The following is a 20,306-nucleotide window of genomic DNA, read 5'->3' on the forward strand; positions in this document are numbered from 1 at the left end:
CACAGGAAGGACCCCTGATCCCGGAGCATCCATTTCTGCTAGGGCATGGTTCCTCCCTCAGGGCAGAAATTACCCTGGGATGTCAAGCCTTTTAAGTAACATGAGTGACCCTGTTCTTTGTGTTTCAGGCACAGCTCCAAACTCTCCCATCAGCTTGCCTGAGTCACCCATCTCCCCGTCCGTCTCAGGGCCCTGGGGAGATGAATGCACCATCTGCTACGAGAACATGGTAGACACGGTCATTTACTCCTGTGGACACATGTGTCTCTGCTATTCGTGTGGGCTGAAGCTCAAGAAGATGGCCAACGCTTGCTGCCCCATTTGCAGACGGGCCATCAAAGATATCATCAAAACATACCGCAGCACTTAGAGCAGCACCAGATGCTGTGGTGGGGACTGGGCAGGTGGGGACGAGGCTGTGAAACAACGCAGGTCTTGCTCCATATTCATCATCCAGGAGATTCAAAAACCATCACCCAGCACCACCCTGATCCCCTCTTCCGTGGACAACAGATGAGACAAGCTTAGATGCTGCTCTTCTAGCCTCCAAGCAAGCCCTGGGGCTGAACTCCAGTGTGTCAGGGAAGTTGCGATGGACTACTTACTCTCCCTTGTGGATTTTAAACTTTATCTCAGAAAAACCCCAGCTGGTGCAATCATCCCTTTTCTACCCCATGCACAGTGGAGGGGAGTCTCCAATGTTTAGCAGGGGCAGTAAAAGGTTCAGTGCTACACATCTCCTCCACGAGACACCCAGGGTGCCGAGGACAGCTTAGCAGAAGGGGAGAAACAAGCAACGTGTTTCCATGTACAACCAGCCTGACTGTAGGAAGCCCCATAGAAAGGACAGTGCGAGGCAAGCTTTGACCCAGCCAGCGAGGTGCAGTCAGCGCATTCACAGCAGAAAGGCTGGGGCCAGTGCAGAAAAGGACCCAGGATTTGTGAAGCAAAACCCACCCTATGTCCGCAGGCAGAAGAGCGGCCCCACGGCAGCCCCTCGAGGACTGTCCCCTGCTCCTCCTTCGCTGTTCCCTGGCGGAGGCATTCATGGCGGCTTTGGCAGCCAGCACCGGCCTTGCTCCCTCTCAGCAGTGTCCAGCCACCTCCTGTCGCCGTCCTGTTGCATGACGAGCGGCTCTCCAACCCCACCACCACCCATTTGCTGTGGCTTGTCCCGAATGGTCTCCACGCAGCACGAGGGATTCAGCGGCATCTCTGCCCCCACGGGCCTGTGGGAGATGGAGATGTGTCTCCCCTGCCTTTTCTCCCCCTACCATCCAGACAGCACTTGTGAGGGAGAAAATAAAAGAAAAAAAAGAAACAAAACCCCCAACCCTGCTGGGGAAGAATGTATAAACCCACATGTCTGCGGGTTTCATTTACTGGTAACTTTATCACTGTGCTTTAAGACAAAACCAGCCAGGTGGTACTCAGCCCTTCACAGCCAGCCCGCTGGCAGGACATGGCTGTCCTTACCTGTTTGGAAAAGAGGAAAGAAAAGAAATATAGCTTGAGGGGTTTGATTTGCTTTGGTTTATTTAAATAAAATGCCTTCCCTCCTGGCCTGGTGGGGAGCCCCGCTGTCCCCATGGTGGGCGCCTGCAATGGTGGCCCCTGTGGTTGCTGTGACAACCACTGCTCTGCCATGGCCACCAGCCTGGCCCAGGGCTCCCAGCCCTTGGGCCCAGGCAGGGTGGCTCCACTGCGGCCGGAGCTGGCTGTCTCCCCTCCGGCCCCATCCTGCTGCCTTCCAGGGCCATGTGGGAGGAAGAGACGGTGTCTGGGCCCTGAGGGGTGATCAGGGCTTGGGTGCAGCAGCAGGGGCACTCGCCATGTTGCCCACCAGGGCAGGCCAGGGAAAGCCATGGGGTTGCACCCCTCCTGCCGAGCCTTTTCCTGCGCCCCAGCATATGGCCGCTTATGGGACCTAGGGGAACAGCGTGGCATAGGGATAAAGGCATTAAATATAACCAGCTGCTTGCTGCAGGGGCCATCATGCCACCGCAAGCAGCAGGCGGGTGAAGGAGCACTCGCAGAGGATGCTCCCAAGAGCACCTGGAAAACATGTCCTCGCCCTGTCCTCTTGAGGAAATGAAAAAAGAGGCTACTAGCTGGACAACGCATTGTAGAGCCTTTCTCTAAAGGCACCGCCATCACTGCAGCCTACCACGGGGGTCTGCAGCCACCCCCAGCCCGCCCCGGTGGGCAGCAACTAACTTGAACGCTGATATTCTGGTTACAGGGATTTACGTTATTTCTTTGCATACCTCTCACATACACCCCTAACCCAGCCCTGCGCTCCAGGCAGGCTGTCAAAAGCCCCGGAGCACCATGGCTTCTGTGCCCGGACACCCTCACTGAGGGGTGGGAGGAGGCCGGATCGGCAGGAGCCCGGGGGGGTGACAGCAGCCATGCCAGCAGCACGGGCGGTGGGCAGGCGAGCAGCCAGCCTCCAGCCTGCCCGAGGACAGAGCCCTGACCGGCAGACACAGGGAGCCTGTTTCAGTAGTTATACAAACTCCAGTGCAAAGATTTCAGGAAGAAGGCACTTACGGAGTAGGAAGGTGTCGATGAAACAGTGGATGTGGGGAAACGTGCAATAAGCAGCCTCCCGAGCCTTCACCACGCCAGTGGGACTGGTTCCCCTCCACGCAGGGCAAGCCAAGGGGTACATTTTATTTTTCAAGAAACTCCATCCATGGGTACCAGTGCAGTGGTGTGAATTCCCTTTTCACCTTTCAAACTCAGAGTGTTTTAATATATAACTGTGTTTGTTTTACTGTGGACCAAACTCTAGGAGTTAGCAGAAGCTCAAAGCATCCTCCAACATCCGAGCTCAAAAATTGGGGTTAAGTCCTGCTCCCAGCATCAGCTGGCCTCCGGTGGTGAGCAGGGAGGGGAGCAAAGCTCTCTCCAGGGAGAAAAAAAACACAGCAAAAGCAGTAACAACAATCCTAACCTTTTGTTTTGTTTGACTGGTGTAGGTTCCCACGTACCTCCGTGTTCTTGTGTCATTTGCATTTCATTGCTTTACTTTAAGATGTTTTGTGTTCTGTTTAAAGAGAAGAATAACTCATTGTGAAAAATTGGATAACTGTGATTGTGAATAAAGTTGATTTAGGTATCCTGCAGCGGCCCGGGCGACTGAGTATTTACCATTTCCCCAAGCGTGGCAAAAGACAATGAGCAGGGCAGTGGTGAGAGGCTGAGGTAAGAGCAACAGTGGCATGAGAGCCCCTTCCTTGGGGGGAGCTGGCTGGAGAGCCCAGGCTTTCCTTCAGTGCACGTGGATGAGACGGTAGTGACAGCTGGGTAACGAATAGCCCCCTGAAGGACACCACACAGATAAGGAATAAAGGAAGCCACAAGAGTAAAAGTGAAGGCTAACCACGTTCCTGCACCTAAAGGCCCATGGTTCTGAGCCTCTTCACACCCTGCCCAGAGACAAGCCATAGCTTCTTCTCTCTCATTGCCTTGTTTGCAGTCTCTCCTGAGTGCCTGTAACCGCAAAAAGAAGCCTTACCAGCACAAGACAGAGAAAACATACCGCGAGGAAGCCTGGGACCATGCTGCTCAGCCTAGTAGGGGCCAGGTAAGGGGCAGTGGCAATATAGCTGAGTGTCCCCACCCCAGCTTTGTAGCGACATGACAGTCTAACACCTGACAGGATGATCCCAGCCCTGAACTGGGCAACATGTTGAGAAGGCCCACTGACAAACCGTGGTCTGGCCAAGGGAGATGCTGAGGCAAGATGCAGGTGCTTCCTCAGCACGTAGCAGGGGACTCAAAAGGGATTTGGATTCTCCCGAACGATGCTAGCTCCTCCAAGATCCAGTAGCTTCTCCGCTGCAGGGCTCTGCTCAGGAGCACACCTACACCACAGCCGCGTCAGATTGCCTCTCCATCCTTTTGTTCAACTATTCAGTGGATGGGAGATTGGCTGGATCACTCCCTCCTGTCACAGGACATACTTGAGTTGGCATCATCTCCCTCAGTGTGGATGCACCATCTGCCAAGGGACATTCCAGGAGAGGTGTCCTCAGCCTCTCCAGCTGAAGCTGTTCCACTCTAACAGCTCCCCAGTGGCATAAAACTTTCCACCAGGCTGGGTAAAGCAAAACCACTTCTGCAACCCCGCTTACTTCACCGCCCCCTGAGGAGCTCTTAGCTGCTGGGACAATGCAACTCTGCACACCCCTGTGCTGCTCACCAAGAGCTGTGCCCAGCCCCTGCTTTCCCAGGGGCAGGAGGATGTCTAGGGGGTCTGGAAACCCCCCTCTGACCACAGCCCAGCCATGGGAAGCCTCCTTGTCCCCTCAGGAGCAAGGAGAAGAGACATGCCAGACAGCCCCTGCCAGATGTGCTGAGCCCAAGCAGTGCCACATATTAGGACAAGTGAAGTGCTTGGGACAAGCACCTTAAGCACTCTGGGACAAACTCAGGCCCTCCCCACCCCTGGCATCAGCAAAAGGGACCCCCCCCCCATGCTTCCCCTCCAACAGCCCCAGCCTGCTCTTTCCCTCCAGCAGCTGCCATATGCAACAGCCCCTGGGAGCTCTGCCCCCGTCTGCTGAGCATGGCTGAAGTCACCCTGCCCCGACCCTCCTCCCCAGGCCGTCACCACCAGCTCACCAAATCCAAACCGGAGCTGCCATTTCACCATCGCCCCCAAGCTAGTCACCAAGACCAAGCACGGCGCAGGGCAGACCTTGCCCAGCAACAAGGCATTCCCCCCCCTCCCCCCCTCCGCTGCTGCTGCTGCTCCAGGCTGGGCCGTCCCCAGGGCTCCCCGGCCGGCGGCCAGCCCCGGCACAGCGGGCCGCGCTGGGGGGGCCAGGGCGAGGCGGAGGGAGGGAGGAAGGGCGCGCCGAAAGTGGTCCAGGAGCCGCAGAGCTGGTCCAGCATCGCCACCTGGTGCTCACTGCCCGGCACGGCACACAGCCTCTAACGGCCTTTTTTCTTTTTTTTTTTTTTTTTTTTTTTTATTCCCCCCCCGCCTCCCCTTCTCCTAAGGTTGATTTTACTCCTTTTCACAAATACTACACATACGCAGAAGTATAACCAGAGAAATTTAGTCTGAGCGCAGCACAGCTCTGGTGGTGGCTCTCAGAGAAAAATGAGGAAGGAAGGGAGCAATATACACGGGGATACCTTGGCATACGGTGATTGCACCAGTCCAGAAAAACCCTTTCAAGCCGAAGCCGGCCGGCTAGCTCTACACGCAGGGGAGGAGGGGGCACAGTTCCCAGGCACACTTGTCACTAAGTTTGTGCCTTAAAATGCCGAGGACTGTGCACTGCCTCAGATCTAACTCCTGGCATCCTTCAGAGCGCCGGGGGTGCCCAAGCAGGACGACTCCCGCATCACCTGCCTGTCTGCCCCAATGGAGGAACATCGCCTGGGCTGATGGCAAACACTGTGCCTCCGATGAGAGCTGGCTCACCTCGGGGCCCGGGGGAGACTCGTGTCTCTGCAGGACGTCTGTGAAATGCCACATCCCGGAGTGAAGACGTAGCCTCAAGCTAAGATGAGGGATGCATTCATGAGAGGCCATTCCCTGCTGCAGGAACACAAAGTCGGGGAGAGCCAGCGCCCCTCCGCAATCCTGCTTTCCAAGGGGGGAGCCAGGCACTAGGCACGACCCCTTGTACCTACGGATTTGCAAACTAACAGACAATGAGGAGTGGACAACGCTTCACAGAGGGCTCCTGTAGCCAAGTTTGGGACTGAAGCGCTAGACCACCTCATTTCCTCTTTACTACTACACCCCCTATTGCAACCCGCTCCCCAATTAGATCCCCTAATCCACTGCTCTCTGCATGCCCGAGACATGTCCTGCATATGGAGCGAGGCTCCATTTTAGGAGAAACTCTTCAGTTTTATGTAACTGCTGGTTCATACACCAAAGAACTTTGACTTGTTGAGCTATTTGGGGCCTCCCACCTTCAAAGCTGGATAAGAGGAGCCAGCAGGGCCCAGCAGCCTCACAAGATCTGACCTTAACACCCCGTGCTGAAGCAGAGCACCCTGCACACAGGGGCGTGAAGGGCTCATCCCAACATGCAGAACAACCCTCTTATTTTGGATCTGATGTCACATCCCTCTCCAAAAAACTTCCTGAGAGTATTAAACCTTAAGACCTTGTTCAACACAGACAAAAGGTCTTCATGTTTGAGGGCAGAGGTGGCAGTCCATAAAACTTTGTGGATTAGAAAAAGAGACAAAAATACAGCATACAATGACAACTCAGGGCCAGGGGACAAGAGAAGCTCCTTTATCCATTTAAACCTAAGCTATTTGCAATCGCATGTACACGTAAATTGTAAATTATTCTGGGAAAGCTAAATTCAGTGGTTTGACAAACACAAGTGGAATTAATACTGAAAAAAAATGAAGAAAAAACCAAAATAAACCAACTGGATCACAATTAAAAAGGTCAAAAATTTATTTTTCCTTTAGGGCATAAGAGGCAATGTAAACAAAATACAAACAACAACAACAACAAAAAAAATCACAAGTCAATTCTTACAGTCTGCAAGCATTTGAAGATAGAGTACCCTTTTCCCACCTCCCCCCAGAACACTGCAAGCCTGCTCAAATGGTAACAAGCAACAATTCTGGATGCTGAAGGTCCAGTAAATTTTGCCATGTCCCAAGCTGGGACTAAATTTCTCATGTAAGAAGGACACTGCATCTGTTTTATCAAACACTTAAAAAAAATTCAACAAAATATAAATATTACAGACAAAGATCAGATTTAGCACCACCTTTGGTCCACGCAATCAACGAATTGGGAGATGACAGGTACAGTCTGTTTAGCAAGTCCTTTCTGCCTGAGTCTTTGAAAACATTAGAGGTTCACATTGCGAGAACTTGTAATAACTCTGAGAAAACAGCCCTCAGACTCGGGCAGCCCCTCACAACCTGCCCTGGTGCTGCAGGCACAGAGAGGAGAGCACCGTCGCCGTGCAGCAGCGCCAGCCCCAGCGCGTTTGGCAGAGCCGAGCGCAGTCCTGTGGGACAGGGCTAACGCCGTGTCGAGGGCCTGGTCCTGCTGTGACCCGGCAGAGCTCTGACTTGGGGCATGGCTGAAGAACAGGAAGGGCAGTGACCGTCTGCAGCCTGAAGTTTCCCTTGCCACTAGCACGTGTCGCCCTCCAAAGCCCAGCAGCCCGCAGCCCCCGCGTGCTGTCAGGGTCTGCCGTAGCAGAGCTGGGAGGGGCTGAAGTTATTTCAGCATTTCTGGAACACGCAAACCAGTAGCTCCTATCGAGCATCATTTACTCCAGGCCCTTTTTAGGGTCGTCTTTTCCAATACGCACATGCCCATCACAGACGCATGGCTATGAATTTTTGCAGAGGTGTCTGTACCCAGTAGCTGTGCCACAGCACTAGTGTGGGCCAGGATACAGTCACGAGGATCTGTGACAATCCTAGGAGAAAAATTGAGTTTGTGAAGCACCTGGCAATATTTTACATTTATTGCAACTTTCTCCTCTACAATCATCCAGAACCCAATTTGTCTTTTCTTCTCCTCCAGGAGTTTTCGAGCAGTCTTAATTAACCATTATTAAATGCTGTTCAATTCCCAAATAACACCAGCTCTAATAAATGCCTGAAGAGAAGGGCTGAGATCTACTTTTAGGCACAGCAATCTAAAGTTTTTGCTCTGCATCTTCACGTGCCCAATTGCCCGAGACAGTTTGTGTTTCTCACTCCCCGTTGGGTGACCCATGCAGAGTTTTCACCTTTACAGACACAGACGTGATTAAAATCCCCCAAACAAACATTTGCTTTTACTTCCCTGTTTCAGAATGTGCTGCTTTAGGGAAAAACCCCAAACCTCAATTGCTTTACATGGTTTTCCAGTTCTCTGAGCAAGCACGTGGGCACGGCACGTGGCTGTTCAGCAGTCACGGAGGAGAGGGCAGCCCCCCGTGTGCAGTCCCTGTCCCGCACAGGACAGCAAAGCCCTGACCCAGCCACCCACAGACACAGGCTGATCCGGTGATACTCAAACTCCCATTTACGGCGCTTGGCCTATGACATAACCACAAGGACCGCTCTGAAACCAGTTCTGGGCCAGGCACTGAAGTCAAGTAAAGTCTGCGAGTCTGGATTAGGGGGAATACAATGCTTTTTGCAACTGCTTCCCCCCCCACCACTCACAAACCCAGAGCAATGAAAACATTGTGCTATGATCATTTCATTAGCTTTCACTGGGACAGAGATGCATTTCTATTGTCCCAGTCACAGAACCAGGCCCACAGTACCGTATGTATCAGCTAAATCATCACAGGTCCCCAGGTGATCCGTGCTAAAGCTTGAGGGCCATTTCTACAGGGTCACTTGGCAAAAAGGAGAGCTATGTTCTCCCCACTGATAATGCATCTTTTGTGTTGGCCCGTTGAGAAGTTACTCATCTTTGTTAACTAGTACTTTAATCTGCATCAAATCTACCACATTTACATGCAGGCTCAGTGACTGGTCACAAAAAGGTCTTCTGTTTTGTGCCAGTTCAGACAGACTGGGGCTTCCAGCCCCTCATTAACAATAACTCTTGCCATCAATGGCAAAAGGTACTGTTAAGTGCAAAAACTGTAGTTTTTCTGGGTTTCAATTTTACTGGGATGACTGAGAAAGGCAAAATGTTCCATCAAGCACATGATTTCCTTTTCTAGGAGAGCATCTCAGACACCCACGCACACCTGGACCCTCGCAGGAGCTGTTCACTGTACAAACAGTTTTATCCAACTGGTCACCATCGCGAGTTCATTAAACAGAAATTGCCCAACACATGAGGCTGCAGTTGCTATTTCTGTCTCTAGCTCACATTTGCTATAGGTAGGTTAAGGAGCGATGCCATGTCAAAATATCTGTCAGCTCTGAAAGAATCAATATTTGGTCAAGCGCTCTGACATCTGCACAATGAACAATATTCACTCCACTACCTTCAGCGGAGCTGCATCAGAGGCCACAAGAAAATATGGTCCAAAGTTGTTACCACAAAAAAAGGTTTCCCCAGACTCATTTTCTTCCTCTCTTGGCTTAACTTGCATCCCAAAACAAACGGAATGGACTCCAGCCCATAAACCCTCTTAAAAAGGAAAAAAAAAAAAGCTCTCAGTTATTCCTTCTCACTTACACTGCAACAGAAAACACACCTAATTGTGAGACCTTTCTCCAAGCAGAACAGGCAGAATGGTTCCCACGGTAAAAAGAAAATAAACAAAAAAGACCAAAAAAAAAGAAAGTCACCAACTTGACCACACACACTAAGACCAGCCACACATTTCTCTATCTCTGGTCACCGACATACTCTCCCAAACTCCCACCAGGTACATTCCCACCACCTAACCACTAGAAAATGGAGTACTACACCAACACAGAAGTGACAACCGCATCTAATCCTCAAGGTCACATTAAAAGCATCAACCACCCAGGAAACCCACTGCAAAGCCTCACTTAGACCAGGCCTAGATCAATTTCCCCACCCTCCCCCCAAATACAAATTTGGGACGGCAAAACCCATAGGAGTTTCCAGTCCAGCCAGTTGCAATTGCTCTGCTAACGGAGGGGAGCACAACTGCTCAGATTTCAGCCTACAGTCAACAACAGGTTTAGGCTCCCAATAATGAACTACCCACCATTTCTAGAGACAATCTGGGCTAATTAACAGCTCTGGAAACAGCTGCAGACGTACAGTCCAACTGAGCTGGTTTCAACACCCACCTTGGGTTATCTGCATCTGAACTTCAGCCTAAGCACCCATCAAACTGCTTGGCAAGACTTCTCCTGACATGAAATGTGATATTGAGTCTTTACTGAGGAGTCTCATCTGCTTGATTCTCCCCGCACACTGTGAGCAGAGTAACGAGCACTGCTGTCTGCAATTAAATCTGCAACAGAGGAACAGCACCGATTTAACATGAAGTTAGCCAGACAGCAGAAATGCACCTCCTCCGTGCACTATTGACCCCACAAGACTCAGTTTGGACCCTCAGTACAAAAGAGTCATTGTAATGCTACGCGCAGTTTGCTTTTGCAATACTCCAGGTTTGAACTCACCATGAGTAATGGGCAAGGTTTTTTTTCAGCAAGCCCATTCAGCATGCTGCAGAAAAATTCCTCCTAGAGACTGGAAACAATTATAACTTCTCCCTGCCCCCTGAAAATCCAAGACAGGAAATAGTTAAGTCAGCTATTCACTGAAATATTTCATTTTTTAAAAGGTTTATTTTTAATTCCTTTTTTATTTGTTCAGTTTACTAATTATTACTGGCTAGGTTGCAGTGACTGCACTCTTCTCATCTGTCCTGCTTCTAGGGGATGGAAACAAACCAAACTGGATGCCCAGGGGGACCCCGAGTCAGACCAGAGTTTGATGCCCCCCAGTCTAAACCCCAAGGGTGATGATGGCATTTTGTTTATTTATTACCACTTCCCTGGTGACCCAAGAAGTGGCTCAAGAACAAGCTCTCAAGCCACAAAAGAACTGTTTGCACAGAGAAGGCTGCCATGTTGCTTAAATTTCAGACACCAAATACAGAGTTACTAATACAGCTTTGAAGGGGAGTATCTGTAGAAGCCCGAAATATTTATTTGAATATTAATTGTTATGTTTTAAAAATTCTCCTACAGTGCCAAGTGATTCTCCCTCCCCTCTGTTTTTCTCCTCCACCAAGCAGAGACCAAGACAGACAGGTACCACTGTAACCAAGTAACACTGAGCATCAGGGAAAGATCACTAAACCCACTGTTTTCCCAGAAGTGCCGCTAGCACAGGGCTGTCTCACAGAGGCACGACGCAGGCAGGCCGGGAACAGCCACTCTTGCCCGCTCTGTCAGCCAAACCTCAGCGTACGCAAACCCCCAGACACACAAACCATCTCAGCTACAACAAACACGGAACCCATGTTTTCTGTCTTTGGTGGATCATTGGCTTCAGGATACAGATCGTCATTGTGTATCACGGAGTGAAAAACTCAACTTTTCTCAATAATGAAAAATCCTAACACAGAGCAGTGATGTATTAAAACCATCTATACAGAGAAAGCACCTGCAGTGTCAGACCCAATAATTTATGGCCTTATTAGAAATGTCTTTTTCCTTATATTTTATCTACCCCTCCCCTGCCAATATAGTTACCTCTCATTTCTTTCCAAATTATCAACATAATTCTCATTATTTTGATTCAGTAACAAACAGGAGTCTCAACTCAGGACAGCAGTGGCTTATGCTGCCAAGAACAGGTCTGTAAAACGCCAGTGTGAAGCTTTAAACCAAATTTATTTTATTAAAAAAACAAACACAAAACAAAAAAAAAATTGCACTCTCAATGCTACCTTGATGCAAGAACAAATGAAGAACAACGTTGATGGGACCAGCCCAGCCCTGACATTATAAAATGGGAGAAACTAATTTGTTCTGCCTACGCCAGTCAGGTGCGCACGCAGTGTGGCACAGCTTCCACTCCAGGAACCGCTGCAAAGCCCTAGCACCCAAGGGCACCCAAGAGAAAGAGATCCCCTCGCTCCACCCTTGGCAATGCATGCACACCCCACAAAGCTGACACCCCAACGTAGAGTTATGGGTGACTTTACAGACACCCTCTGACTTGGGTCTAAGATGGAGAAGGAAAAGCAGCAACAGCAACCTACATCCCAATCCGAAGTCAACTGACTGCAGGGGCTTCTAGATCCGGCCCTACATACAGTACTTTATTTGAAAATTACAGACACACACAACAGACACGACTACTGAGCAGCACAGAGAGGAAGGGAAATACAAGCACTGGGCAGAGCTAGCAGAGGCCATCAAACAGTTCAAGTGTGCAGACACATTCCCCATGCATCGCCGCATTGGTGGTCCCTGCTTCTACCAAGCAACTAAAAGCAAATGAAAATAAAATAACTTACACAAACATTTGCTCTCAGACCATCATATTGGTACTGTTGGCAGCTATCGATCGCTGCACATTTATACACAGCACTTTGCTACGTGCCTAAATCGCATCTGAAGTTGCCAGAGGAGGAGCCGCCGGTGATGGGAAGCCACCAGCATTTAGCAGCAAAGCTCCAGTTGGTTTCACAAAGTTGCAAGACCTGCAGGGAAGTGGATGGTGGCATGGCAGCACTGAGGCTCGGCGGTCCCGGGCACCCTTGGAGGTGTTCCTTGCAGGAACTGAGTGTGCTGCCTTTTGCTGAGAGCGGTCCATGCTGAGCACCCTCAAGGTGCTTTGCTCCACTGCGGGTCTTCTGTCAGCATAACTCTACTGATGCTCATGGACTTCTTGCTAGTTTAGACAAGAGCACGTGAAAGAATTAAGTTGGCTCCTCAAAACCAATTTCATTTCTACAGTATTAAAGGTTTTCCAAAATCATGTAATTGATACTATTTCAGCACAGCTGCAGAATTCAGTTTTTCCTATTTGAATGCAAAGGCCTCTAGTAATATTAAGGATTTTTGGCAAACTTAAGAACAGCAGGACAAAAATTAAGCAGAAAGCTGAGGTATAACCCCTCTCCAGGGACATGAACTAGAGCCGCAGGAGATGTGCTTCCCGGAGCTCAGACAATCAAATGCTCTGGCTTTCACATTTCTTGCATCTTATGAAAACAGTCCAGTTTTTCAAAGGCAGATTTTGCTGCTACCTGGAAAATCACATTATTTTGGACAGATGGAAGTTCTTCCATTCAAATAGAATTTAAGACAAAACCTCTTTTGAAGGGCAAAGTTTCTGCCCAATTTTATTTTGGACCTGAGAGATCAGCCTCTGCAAGCCAAGAAGTATGAAATCAATACCCAAATCAGCTGTGAAATTCTGCAGGTGAGAACTAACCCAGACAAAACGGGGACCTTTTTTTTTTTTTTCCTTAGGCTAACAATAAGGAAAGAAAAAGAATAAGGACCTGTAAAAATATTCCCGTAGCTCTTGCAATAAATACAAGTAACAATACAGTATCAAAACTTGGGACTGCATCAGCAGAATTGTTTTCCCTTCTGAAGTTATCATCGATTCTGAAGCGTAACAGAGGACGTAACCGGCAGAGACATACCAGAAGACAGTATCATGCATGGATGACATACAGAGTGTTTCAAGCATAGCTCAGAAGTCCTGTACTGATAAGGATGTTAACGCACATTCTATACGTAATCCTGGCAACATGCTGCATAATCCTTATACTTTCCGTGACAGGTGATGCTTTTTTTAGTGAAAAGCAGCTACTCCCACCCCAAACAACCCCAGCTATCCGTCCCTACCTACCCAAGGGTCCTGTTTTCATCCAGCTGCCCCCTCCCCTGCATTTCCCCTTTCCCTAAGAGTGCATGAATAGAGAATTGCAAACATTTCACACTGCACGTTCCACTCCAAGTCCTGGATGAGGGGCCTGTTTATTCTATGAATATTGCACTTATCCACTCATTGGATTTGTTTTTTCTCAAGAATGCAGAGTATTTGGGAAAAACAGAAAAAAATAGTAGGATACAACACAGGAAAATATGAGTTATTAACAAGCTAGCTATGAAGATCTAAAATTAAATAGTACTAGTTCTATTCTGTTAATACTAGTAATATGAAAATAATGAATGCTTTATCAAATTCCCTTGTTTTTCATACAAGATAAAAGCAGTAACTTTCTTTTTAACTGAGGAAAGCAATGAATATATATTACAATAAAATACGATTCATTAAGATCTGAAAGTGATGAAAACAATTATATAATGCCTTCGTCAAACTTTAGAGCATCATAATGGAAGGAGTCTTTGGGGTATGTATCCACAAGGGCCAAATCCATTTTTTTAGCTGTACCCGTGCAGACGTGAAATTCCGTTTTTAAGAGGCTAACCGTGAGTGAATGTCAATCCTTCATTATTGTGCACTTGCTATTGTTGTACACATCGATTTAAAAAACTTCCTGTCTACACATCAGTTAAGTATCCGGACACGCGCCCATCCTATCTTTTATCTTGAAAAGTTTGGCTTGCACAGGGCTGTGACTACACCCAGCCATTGCAAGGCGTGAGAGCTAAGACAATTACCAGGAATTGCCTCCCACAGGGAAGGGCTGCTAACAAAAACGTACTACTCTTGCTGTTAGGAGAAAGTGTTTTGAAAGGGGAGACAAGGGAAACCAGCAATTAAACTTTTCAGGCATTATATAAACCTCAATAACGAACTCAGAAGTGCTCATTATTATTAAAGTTGCAGTATACAGCAAGACACAATTTTCACATTCTTAAATTTTGTTCTCTGGCATTGGAGTTTGGATTTTTCTGCTGGTTCAAATTCAAGACTTTTTGGAAAGCACGGACAGCGGGTGAGAGCAATGCGGTGACAGCAGCCGCCTCTTCCCCCGGAGGAGGGCCCCCTTCAGCTGCAAATGGCTTTGCCCAAGCCCTGCAGAGCTCTTCCTCTTAATCTGGTTCAAGAATAAACCAGGAGAAGAGAAATTTAAACAGTACTATTGATTTCTGCATTGAGTGTTCACTGAGGTGTACGTTACATTTAAATATTGCTCTTGATCCAGTGTCAGTTTTGACAAATTTAGTAAATAAAGCTTAAGGCGACATTAATATTTTAGAAAAGAGCTAAAACACTTCTAGCACTACATTGTCCTCTGAGGCAACCTGCCACGTTTTTTCCTGCCCTGCAGTCAGCTTTTCTGATTTAGCTTAAGGCCTTTCACTCTGGTTCACAGCTAAGAGCGGAAAGGGCTTGCTATTTCGGGTACGAGTGCAGCTGACCAAAACTAGCCACTTGCCAGTGGAAAAGAGAATTCTCTTCCCAATATCTCTCAGTTGAAAGAATCAAAAAAGAGATCGGTGAGAGCTGTTGTGACAATGGTAAGATGGGAAGGAGAAAAAAATGCATTGGGGGGTATTTGCTTTAAAAGTGCCCTTTTAAACACAACCAGTCAGAACAGCCACCAAATAGAGGGAAGCCCAAACCAAAGCTCTCCCATGGAGCGGGAAGCCCGGCATACCAGGCGATGGCCCACATTCATTTCTAGCATCAAGTAGGTCATTTGTGCCCCATCCTTTTTGCTGGAGCAGGTAGGGGCAGAGGGAAGCCACAAGTGTTGCTTTACAGCCCATCTACAGGCTCTGGCCACTCCTCAGCAGGGACATGAAGCCTTTGACATGGGGTAGGAGCAACTGAGCCATGGACACTGGGCTGTTGCTTGAGACAACCCCGGCAGTACTGCTGGTACTGTCAGTCTGTATCATTCCCTGAACCACTTGGTGCTTGGCAAACTGCCTCCCTGCAAAAGCCAGAGCTGGAGAAGTGAGCCAGCGAGGTGGCAAGGGAGCTGTGGGACAGACTGATGTCTATTACAGAGATGACCCGTGTTTCACAGGTAGATCCTAAAGCCCTCACACTAACCTGAGCCTTGAAGCCAGCCCACATCCACCAGGGACCAGCCTCGTGCAAGGCATGTGGCAGCCAGGAACCATAACCATCTGCCAAAAATGGCTTTGCCACCCCAAAGCCTGCAAGGAGTCCTGCAGTTCAGAGGTGCTCTGGGCTTGGCTTTGCTGGATGCAAGTGCGAATATTTATAGTAGTCTGGGCTCTCCCGTCTGCGCGCTGCTTTCTTCTCCCTGGGTAGGGGCTCACATCACACCGCACTGTACTCGGAGAATTCAGTGGCTCAATGCAGAAGATCTGGGAGCTGTGCTTTTACATCCCCCCAAAGAGATGACCTAGTGGGAATGTCTTTAAACAAAACTTTAGAATATTTTAAATAATAAGTTAATTCTTAATAAATACGTGCTTCAAGAAAATGATAATTAATATACTGCACCTTTAAATAATGCACTTAGTTCTCTGCATTGGCTTTCATTTTGGTTTCTTGTATTGTTAAAGTGCATTAATTCAAAATAATGAACCACTTCCGCATCATTATTGTTAAAATAAATCATAACAACATTAATACGAGTCACTAAGTCACTACTATTAGTACTGCAATCTAGCAGATAACTCTATGTATTGCTCTATTTAATACTGTCCAGCAGAAGAATATAATACTTCTATTATAATCTCACAACAGCTCCAGCAGTCTTTTATGGCTGCTACCATATTAGTACAACTAAAAATGGGGAGAAGTATGAGAGACAGGGCCACAATGCCTCAGATACACATCCAGTAAGATGTAGCTAACTGGATATATACATATATATTATACGGTAAGACATAAGGTACAAAGATGACCCTGCACACTGCAATACAAGCTGTTGTGCAGATACAACTCCTTCTCTCCTGCCACCACAATTTAAAGGGATTCCAACCAAACACCCTCCCTCCCCGCTTGCATGCGGAGAGCTGCCAGAACCACAGCACTGCTTGTAGCCAGTTGTGGCACCTGGATGTTGTTTCAGCTACCAAAAGGACATCAGCCAGGTTAGCTGTAGGCAACTCTCGCAATGTTACCATGTAAATTAATAAAAACCCCCCAAAACATCAAAGAAAAGAAAAAAAGAAAAAAGACAAGAACAATGTATAAATTGTATGATTTTTTTTGGCAGTGAAACATCCCCAGTAACACACGATATCGTTGTGCTATTTTACTCAGCCCCGTGATCCCAGCTATTTTGAAGTCTTTATAACCTTTACCTTCCAAGACAAATTGGTATCAAACTGGTAAAAAAAAAAAAAAAAAAAAGGGCATGTCTCATTTTGTGTAAACCAGTAGTAAATGGTCTGTCCCCTCCCCCTTAAACCAGATTTACAATGTTGCGTATTATTTAAAGGAACTAGATCTTGAGTGATTAACAAGGCCATTTAAAAAAAAAAAAAAGCACGACTTCCTCGAGTACAGTAGAGATTTAGCCAATGCTGTTTACAGTACAAGAGTTGGCTACCTCAAGAATAACTCCATATTCCTAGCCTTTTCCAACGGTGCCTCCTCTTCCATTTCCCACCACGCTACCCCCGCTGTGTGCCACGTTTCAAAGCATGAGTTAAGAAAGGCAAACAGAAATGGAACTAGAAGAGGCAGCTTCCTGGTTAGGTGCATTGTAACCAAATTGCTTCAATATTAAATCTCTGAGCCTCAGAAGGCCAGGCACACTTTCCAGTACAACTGTACTTTCTGGATTCAAGTGGGAACAGAAACACATATTTGGCTCCTACTTCAGTTTTAAGTCTTTTCTGGTAAAACAAGACGAAAAAAATAAAGTAAACCCAGAATGCACAGAAAAGGCAAAAACAAGACACAGAAAAACAATTCCCCAAAAATATACAAATTAAGGATGTGCAGACTGAGTTTGATGGCTTTTCCCTTCCCCCCGCCTCATTGTAAACACTGATGTTGCAGAAGGTTACGGCTGTTTCTAGTTAATACCTTGATGAGCCCTGCCAGCAGTCAGCACGCTTGGATTCAGAGCAGATTGCAAGACCTGAAGTTACACATTTGACAGCTTTGTCTTCAGTGTCTTAAGGGACTTTTGCGCATTTTGATATTATGACAAGTTTTGAGAATCTCAGCTCTGGGAAGAGAATCAACCAGGATCACCTGGCAAGAGTCAGACACAGAACCAAATACAGAGCCTACAAAGTAATCGACGTGCTTAAGCATGGGGTTTGTAGGTTTGTTTTTACAAGCACCAGTAGGCATCACTGCCCTAGAACACCTGAAATCCCAACTCAAAGAACAAGACAGAATGAAAGGAAACAAAAAGCCCCCAACGAACACCACCTGATTGCCCTTTCCGGTGAGTTAGCAGTAACAAGAACACACAGCTGAAGTCAGAGACCAAATCTCTCCATGAGGAAAAGGCTTCAACTCTGGACCAACCAACTGTTGAGAACAGTAAAAAAAAAAAGTGAACATCTCCAAAGGATTAGAGTCTCTTTGTGTTTCAGAAACTCCCATTCGCTTCTCACTGTAAGTTGCAGAAACACATCCAAAACTCTTGGGTATTCCACGTATGGACAAGAATGAGGAGAAAGGGAGCCAAGATTGCAAAACAGAGTTTGGCACAAAACTCCCCAAGTAGATGCATGTGTATTTTTCACAAAAGGCACACATTTGGTTTCCTATCGATAACGGGAAAGATGGGATGTCATACCCTGTTACACATACAAGATTATTAACAACTTCACAAAAAGGCATTTGACTATGCTGCATCTTCCTCATAGTTGCTTACGACACATTAACCCCACAAACCTCTCCAGAACATGGCAGATTTGTCCTCAGCATAGACTCCTTTGTCCCTTTGTACAAACTGGAGCACAGGGAAACATCTTTTTGTGTAGCAATTGTTTTTTCCACATGTACACAGCAGGAACAGTATAAATTAGGGAGGTTAAAGATATTGCAGTATTAGTTCTTTTTCTCCAAGTAATTTGAGGGTACCCAGCCTTTGAATGGCTTCACACCATTCATGATCTGGCAGTACCACCAGCCATTTGGGTTCCTTTCAAGGACCTCCATGCAGACACCTTCCTGAAACCCTGCAGTCTCCTCATCCCCTTCATAGTCTGCAATGGAAACATAGATGTCCTTGAGATTGTTGTGGATGAATTGGGATTTCTCGATGGGCTTTGGCCTGACTGTGGATACAGGAATCCCATTCCTCTGGGTGGGGATGTTTGAGGTGGTCTCCGAGCTCTCTGTACCTGACCGCTCAGGCTGCTTTCCCTTCACATCACCAGGCGGTGACCGTGCATTGCTGAAGGAGGAATTCCGACGGACGGTCCTAAGATGATCGGTAGCTGTTAAAGACTCATTTCTGCGCAAGGAGCACGACAGGTTGTTATCCTTTGGTGGTGGAGACACAAACACTGACTGCGGCCTGACAGCAAGTTGCCTCACACCATTCCTCATTTTCACTGGCCCTGATGTTTTCGAAAAACCACCAGGAGGTTTGCTTGGGATGGGTGGCGTTGCACGTTTGCTCTGGTTGATGGTGTTCAAAGCCTGAACCCTCTTCTCTATCTTCTCTAAACTGTTTGACTTGTTTTCATTTTTCCTGTTCCTGGCAAATGAGGCATCAGTCTCTGCTGATGTGGTTTCTTGCTGGTTATCAGGGAGAGCCAAATAATGGGAAGGAGCCCAGCCTTCCATATCTCCATATTTCAGGTACCACCACCCACTGGCTTGCTTTTCCAGCACTTCTACTTCTACTCCTGCTGGGAAGCAAATTTCACAATCCTGTACCTTTTGGTATGAGTCAGTGGTCACATAGAAACATCTGGAGTCATTTTCTTGCCCAGCTTTGGCTGAATGACTGGAGCAGAAAATGCCACGGGAAGGAGCTGTAATGAGATCAGCTGAGCTCCTCCTCACAGGATCATCTTGGTTGTCAGAAGCTGTGTGTGGGGGGCTCTCAGACTCTTCACTTCTTGAACCCTTAAGTCCACCTCTGAGTTGCCCAGTTGGCCTCAGCTGACGCCTTAAAGTGCTAATATCCATCTTTTCTTGGCTCTGAGAATCTGCCTTGTTCAGGAAGGGTTTGGGCCTAACGATTGGCTTTGCTCTAATGGAAGGACTCTGCCCAGGCTCTTTCTTCATGCCTGTTCTTGGCATGCTACGTAAGCCAACATCTGAAGCTGACCGTGGTTTCGTCTCCTCGCTCCTGGAATAGTGACATTTTCCAAGATCGGGCTGGATGTTTTTGTCCGTCTTTAGCTTCACAAGTGATGATTTCGGAGAGCTAGAACTTGGAGAATTCCTTCGGATCAAGGAGAGAGAGGAGCTTTTCTGAGAATCGGAGTCTCCACTAGATTCCTTATTGGACAAAGCATCTTCCACGTAACGCCTGAATCCCTCGTTCTCATAGATGGTCTCTTCTTCGTGAGCAACGTCTTCTGAAGACTCTCCTACCTTGAACTTTGCTTTCTGAAGTGATGACACAGGAGAGGGCTTGAGGGGCTGAAACAGTCGTTTTTCAGGAGTGCCCTCTTCACGATGACTTTCACTCACTTCACACTCTGAGTCAAAGCCAAAGGCAGGCACATCGTACTCAGGTTCTTCATATTTGAGCTTGTGGGGAGAGTCTTGGTTATCTCCTGAAGAAACCGTTCCAGGAGTTGTTCCTTCTTCAGAGTCTTTTGGTTTACTGGGAGGTGCTGGGGGAGGAACTTTTGGGCGGGTTAAAGTACTGGTTCTTCTGTTTAAATTTGGCTTCTTTCTCTTATCAATGTAAGATGCTGGTGCCCATCCTTCCTTCTCTCCAATCTGCACATACCACCATCCACCAGAATTCTTTTCTATAACCTAGGAGATGACAAGGAACACATTACTTAGACAAAAATCTCTACTAGTTGCTTTTCACTCCTTCCCTTTCAATCCAGTCCCC

At 47.6% G+C, this 20,306-nt stretch overlaps 2 protein-coding genes across 10 annotated transcripts in view; one reads left to right on the forward strand and one right to left on the reverse strand.

Moving 5' to 3' along the window:
• The window catches only part of NEURL1 (neuralized E3 ubiquitin protein ligase 1), a 96,580-nt gene extending 93,464 nt beyond the window's left edge, over nucleotides 1-3,116 (forward strand). For all 3 annotated transcript variants that reach the window (XM_054206985.1, XM_054206984.1, XM_054206983.1), the window contains exon 6: nucleotides 129-3,116. In XM_054206985.1, coding sequence (XP_054062960.1) covers nucleotides 129-370 — 242 coding nt within the window. In that variant the 3' untranslated portion in view covers nucleotides 371-3,116. The remainder of the gene's footprint in view (nucleotides 1-128) is intronic.
• A 3,305-nt stretch (nucleotides 3,117-6,421) lies between these two features.
• The window catches only part of SH3PXD2A (SH3 and PX domains 2A), a 280,366-nt gene continuing 266,481 nt past the window's right edge, over nucleotides 6,422-20,306 (reverse strand). For all 7 annotated transcript variants that reach the window (XM_054205000.1, XM_054205001.1, XM_054205002.1 and 4 more), the window contains one exon: nucleotides 6,422-20,224. In XM_054205000.1, coding sequence (XP_054060975.1) covers nucleotides 18,329-20,224 — 1,896 coding nt within the window. In that variant the 3' untranslated portion in view covers nucleotides 6,422-18,328. The remainder of the gene's footprint in view (nucleotides 20,225-20,306) is intronic.

Source organism: Rissa tridactyla, chromosome 6 (assembly GCF_028500815.1).
Source record: "Rissa tridactyla isolate bRisTri1 chromosome 6, bRisTri1.patW.cur.20221130, whole genome shotgun sequence".
NCBI classification, from domain to species: Eukaryota; Metazoa; Chordata; class Aves; order Charadriiformes; family Laridae; genus Rissa; species Rissa tridactyla.